Source organism: Mus caroli, chromosome 16 (genome assembly GCF_900094665.2).
Source record: "Mus caroli chromosome 16, CAROLI_EIJ_v1.1, whole genome shotgun sequence".
Taxonomy (NCBI): Eukaryota; Metazoa; Chordata; class Mammalia; order Rodentia; family Muridae; genus Mus; species Mus caroli.
The window spans coordinates 11080837-11086543 of NC_034585.1; the positions used below are offsets into that span (position 1 = coordinate 11080837).

The following is a 5707-nucleotide window of genomic DNA, read 5'->3' on the forward strand; positions in this document are numbered from 1 at the left end:
AGGAAGGCCACTGATTTGTTTGAGTTAATTTTATATGCAACTAATTTGGTGAAGTTGTTTATCAGGTTTAGGAGTTCTCTGGTAGAATGTTTGCAGTGATTTAAGTATTCTATTATATCATCTTCAAATAGTGATATTTTGACTTCTTTTCCAATTTGTATCCCTTTGACCCCCTTTTGTTGTCTAATTGCTCTAGCTAGGACTTTGGGTATTATATTGAGTAGGGAGGGAGAGAGTGGGCAACCTTGTCTAGTCCATGATTTTAGTGGGATTGCTTCAAGTTTCTTTCCATATATTTTGATGTTGGGTACTGGTTTGGTGTATATTGCTTTTACTATGTTTAGGTATGGGCCTTGGATTTCTGATATTTCCAAGACTTTTATCATAAAGGGGTGTTGGGTTTTGTCAAATCCTTTCTCAGCAAGTAGTAGAATGATCATATTTTTTTTCCTTTGAGTTTGTTTATATAGTGGATTACATTGATAGATTTCTATATATTGAACCATCCCTGTATCCCTGGGATGAAGCCTACTTGATCATTATGGGTGATCATTTTGATGTGTTCTTGGATTTTGTTTTCTGGAATTTTATTGAGTATTTTTTTCATCAATACTCATAAGGGAAATTGGTCTGAAGTTCTTTTTCTTTGTTGGGTCTTTGGTTTAGGTATCATAGTAATTGTGGCCTCATAGAACAAGCTGAGTAGAATTCCTTCTGTTTTTATTGTGTGGAATAGTTTGAGGAGTATTGGTATTAGTTCTTTCTTGAAGGTCTGATAGAACTCTGCACTAAACACATCTGGTCCTGGGCTTTTTTTTTGTTTGTTGTTTTTGTTTTTGTTTGTTTGTGTTGGTTGGAAGACTATTGATGACGGTTTCTATTTCTTTAGGGGATACGGGATGGTTTAGATCATTTTTCTGATCCTGATTTAACTTTGGACCCTGGTATCTGTCTAGAAAATTGTCCATTTCAACCAGATTTTCCAGTTTTGTTGAGTATAGGCTTTTGTAGTAGGATCTGATGAGTTTTTTTTTTTTTTAATTTCCTTGGTTTCTGTTGTTTTATCTCCCTTTACAGTTTTTGATTTTATTAATTTAGATACTGTCTCTGCATTCTGTGCTTAGTCGGGCTAAGGGTTTATTTTTTATTTTTTGTTGATTTTCTCAAAGAACCAGCTCCTGCTTTTTCTTTTTAATTTTTTTTTTGTTGTTGTTTTTTTGAGACAGGGTTTCTCTGTATAGCCCTGGTTGTCCTGGAACTCACTTTGTAGACCAGGCTGGCCTCAAACTCAGAAATCTGCCTGCCTCTGCCTCCTTGTATAGCTCTTTTTGTTTCTATTTGATTGATTTCATCCATTAGTTTGATTATTTCATGCTCTCTACTCCCCTTGGGTGTATTTGTTTCTTTTTGTTCTAAAGCTTTTAGCTGTACTGTTAAAAACTGCTAATGTATGCTCTCTCCAGTTTCTTTTTGGAGGCACTCAGAGCTATGAGTTTTCCTCTTAGTACTGTTTTCATTGTGTCACATAAGTTTGGATATGTTGAATCTTCATTTTCATTAAATTCTAAAAAGTATTTAATATCTGTCTTTATTTCTTCCTTGACCATGTTATCATTGAGTAGGGCATTGTTCAGCTTCCATGTGTATGTGGGCTTCCTGTTGTTTCTGTTGCTATTAAAGACTAGCCTTAATCTGTAGTGAACTGATAGGATGCATGAGATTATTTCAATCTTCTTATATCTGTTGAAGTCTGATTTGTGACTGAGTATATGGTTATTTTTGGAGATGGTACCCTGAAGTGCTGAGAAGAAGGTATATTCTTTTGATTTATGATCAAATGTTTCATAAATATCTTTTAAATCCACTAGCCCAAAACTTCTGTTAGTTTCACAGTCTGTCTGTTTAGTGTTTCCCTGATCTGTACATTGATGAGAGTGGGATGTTGAAGTCCCCCACAATTATTGTGTGAGGTACAATGTGTGCTTTGAGCTTTAGTAAAGTTTCTTTTATGAATGTGTGTTCCCTTGCATTTGGGGTATAGATATTTAGAATTGAGAGTTCTTCCTGGTAGATTTTTCCTTTGATGAGTATGGAAGTCCATTTTATCTAATATTATAATGGCTACCCCAGCTTGTTTCTTCCTACCATTTGCTTGGAAAATTGTTTTTGAGACCTTTACTCTGAGGTAGTGTTTGTCTTTGTCACTGAGGTGTGTTTCCTGTATGCAGTAAAATGCTGGGTCCTGTTTACATATCCATTCTGTTAGTCTATGCCTTTTTATTGGGGAATTTGGTCCATTGATGTTAAGAGATTTTAAGGAATAGTGATTGTTGCTCCCTGATAGTATTGATGTTATTTTTATGTTTGTGTGGTTATCTTCTATTGGGTTTGTTGAAAGAATATTACTTTTTTGCTTTTTCTAGGGTGTAGTTTCCCTCCTTGTGTTGCCATTTTCCATGTATTATCCCAGCAGAGCTGGATTTGTGGAAAGATATTGTGTTTAGTGCATTTGGAGTTTTGAATATTATGTGATAGATGGAATTTCTTTCCTGGTCCAATCTCTTTGGAGTTCTATAGGCTTCTTGTATGTTCTTGGGCACTTCTTTCTTTAGGTTAGAGAAGTTTTCTTCCATAATTTTGTTGAAGATACTTACTGGACCTTTAAGTTGAGAATATTCATTCTCTTCTATACCTATTATCCTTATGTTTGGTCTCCTCATTGTGTCTTGGATTTTCCAGATGTTTTGGGTTAGAAGCTTTTTGTATTTTGCATTTTCTTTGACTGTTGTGTCAGTGTTTTCTATGATATCTTCTTTCCCTGAGATTCTCTTTTCTATCTCTTGTAATCTGTTGGTGATCTATGACTCCTGATCTCTTTCCTAGGTTTTCTATCTCCAGTGTTCTTTTACTTTGAGATTTCTTTATTCTTTCTATTTCCATTTTTAGATCCTGGGTGGTTTTGTTCAATTCCATCACCAGTTTGGTTGTGTTTTTTTGTAATTTATAAAGGGATTTTTGTGTTTTCTCTTTCAGGACTTCTAGCTCTTTACCTGTGTTTTCTTGTATTTCTTTAAGGGAGTTATTTTTGTCGTCCTTAAATTCCTCTCTCATCATCATGAGATTTGATTTTAAATCCAGAGTCTTGCTTTTTCTGTTGTGTTGGGGTAACCAGGGTTCCCTGTGGTAGGAGAACTGGATTCTGATAATGCGAATTAATTTTTATTTCTGTTGCTTGTATACTTGTGCTTGCCATTCACCATCTGGTTATCTCTGGTTTTAGCTGGCCTTGCTGTCTCTGACTGTGACTTGTGTGCCACAGTCTGCAAGCCTGTGTGTCAGTCCTCCTGGGAGACCCGTTCTCTCCATGAGGAATTTGGTTATGGAGAGCTGTGATACAGGGTCAACTCTGGGATGCAGAAAAAAGACCAGAAGGATCCTGTCCCCAGCTGATTCTTGGTTCCTGTGTCTTGATGGCTTTGAAAGGGTCCCTCTTGGGCCAGGAATTTGAAGAGAAGTGGTGGTCTTACCTATGCTCACAGTTGTTTAGGCACTCCTGAGAGACCTAGAGTATTTGTGTATTTAGCTCTGTGGCACAGTATCAACTCTGGGCGCAAACAGAGACTGGAAGACTCCCGTCTCAGGCTGTTCCTTGGTTCTTGTGTCCTGAGTATTTTAGGTGGGTTCCACTGAGCAGCAGTGGTGATTGGTGATCCTAGCTGTACTCACAAACCTGTCCACACTCTTGGGAGGCTTGCTCCCTCCAGGCACCATTTCAGAGTCCTGTGGCAGAAGATCAGCTACAGGCAGGGATGGAAACGGGAAGTCTCTGTGTTTGTCTTTGTAGGGTGGGTACTTTGTTCTTTTGTTTCTGTTCACTGTCTAGATTTGCGTAGAGTATGATGGTTATGTGTTGCTTGTTTTACTGGACTTCTCAGATGGTGTGTTCACATGGAATCGCTGCTGGTGTTATAGGCTGGGGTGGAATGATGAACCAGAAGAAGGCTCGGGAGCTGAGGATATTCTGTGGGACCCATAGGAGATGAGGGAAGGGAGAAATATATTATGCAGCTGGTGATCCAGGAATTAATGAATGGTCTATGGTATGGGGAAAGGGAGAGAGAGAGAGAGAGAGAGAGAGAGAGAGAGAGAGAGAGAGAGAGCGCTGGGAAGTTTTGTAAGAGACTGCCTGTTTTTCTGGCAGTTGTGGTCTGTGTTTGTGCAGGAGATGCCTGCTCTAGTTGTGGGCAGTTGCACAGCAATTACTGTGGAAAAGGAGGTAGGGAGTAGATGATCTATGAGATCTATAGGAGATGTAGACAGGAGTGGAAGGAAGACCACAGCAGATGTTCTGTTATAGCACTAGGTTTTAAATTTGGGGAGAGAGATCAGAAAAGGTCTTTATGCAGCCTACCTGTTTGTTATAAAATACATTTTCATTTACTTTTAGAAGTGGATAACAATATTGAAGAGAAGTCTTTGTCCAGGTAAGTCTATATAATTTAAAAATAAATGATATAATTGGTAAGTCCAAAGATAAGAAAGTATTATTGTTGAGTGAACTTTGAGATAGGCACAATACTATGTGCTCAGTGCTTGCTGTGTCTTATAGTAACCACAGCCACCTTTCAAAGTATCTATGTTTTTATAGTAATCATAGCCAGTTTTCAAAATATTTGTTTTTAATTCAATTTTATTTTTTTACTTATTCACTGTACATCTCACTCACTGCCCCCCTCCTGGTTGCCCCTCCCACAATCCTTCTCCCAACCCCACTTCTCCTTTGAGCTGGTGGGAACCCCCTGGCCTCCACACCCTGGCACTTCAAGACTCTGTGAGACTAGGCACTCCCTATCTCACTGGGGCCAGGCAAGTCAGCCCAGCTAGTAGAACATACCAAACATATAGGCAACAGCTTTTGGGATGCTCCCCAACTCCAGTTGTTCAGGACCCAGATGAAGGTCAAGCTGCATATCTGCTACTTATGAGCAGGAAGGTGTAGGTCCAGCTCCTGTATATTCTTTGGTTGGTAGTTCAGACTCAGAACCCCCATGGTTCAGGCTAGTTAACTCTATTGGTCTTCCTGTGGAGTTCCTACCCCTTTGGGTCCTGTGATCCTTCTTCCTATTCTTCCAGAAGAGTCCCAAAGCTCTATCCACTGTTTGGCTGTGGGTGCCTGTATCTGTCTGAATCATTTGCTGAGTGGAGCCTCTCAGAGGACAACATGCTTCTGTCTCACCCAGGATCATATGTTCAGTATCTATGCTCTTACAACCTGTTGAGAACTAATTAGAAAACTGTTTTTCCAAGAGCTTGAATATTTAGCCCATGGTTGTGGCTCTACCATGCACCTTTTTCCATTCTGTACAGATTCATTCATGACATGTGTTTACTGGTCTCAAGGTGAAAATCCAGTTCATATCAATTCAGAAAGTTAAGTTGTATTATTTGCAACTCCAACCTAATTTTTATTACTGAATTCTTAAAGGCAAATCATAGATGTGGAAGACATCTATAGCTTTAACAGAAGCAGACTAAGGTGACCTTTGTGAATGAATAAAGGGTATCAACATGTAGATCATGGCCTAGGAATATTACTTAGAATTTACTTGGAGTCTTTTGTTTTCAGACAGACAGACAAACAGAAACAAACACAGACACACACAGACACACACAGACATACATACACACACAAACACAGACACACACA

At 38.8% G+C, this 5707-nt stretch overlaps 1 protein-coding gene across 1 annotated transcript in view; it reads left to right on the plus strand.

Moving 5' to 3' along the window:
* LOC110312009 (putative ankyrin repeat domain-containing protein 26-like protein) overlaps positions 1–5707 on the plus strand; it is an 82191-nt gene that overhangs the window by 65246 nt on the left and 11238 nt on the right. The window contains exon 10 of the mRNA XM_021185572.1: positions 4448–4484. Coding sequence (XP_021041231.1) covers positions 4448–4484 — 37 coding nt within the window. The remainder of the gene's footprint in view (positions 1–4447; positions 4485–5707) is intronic.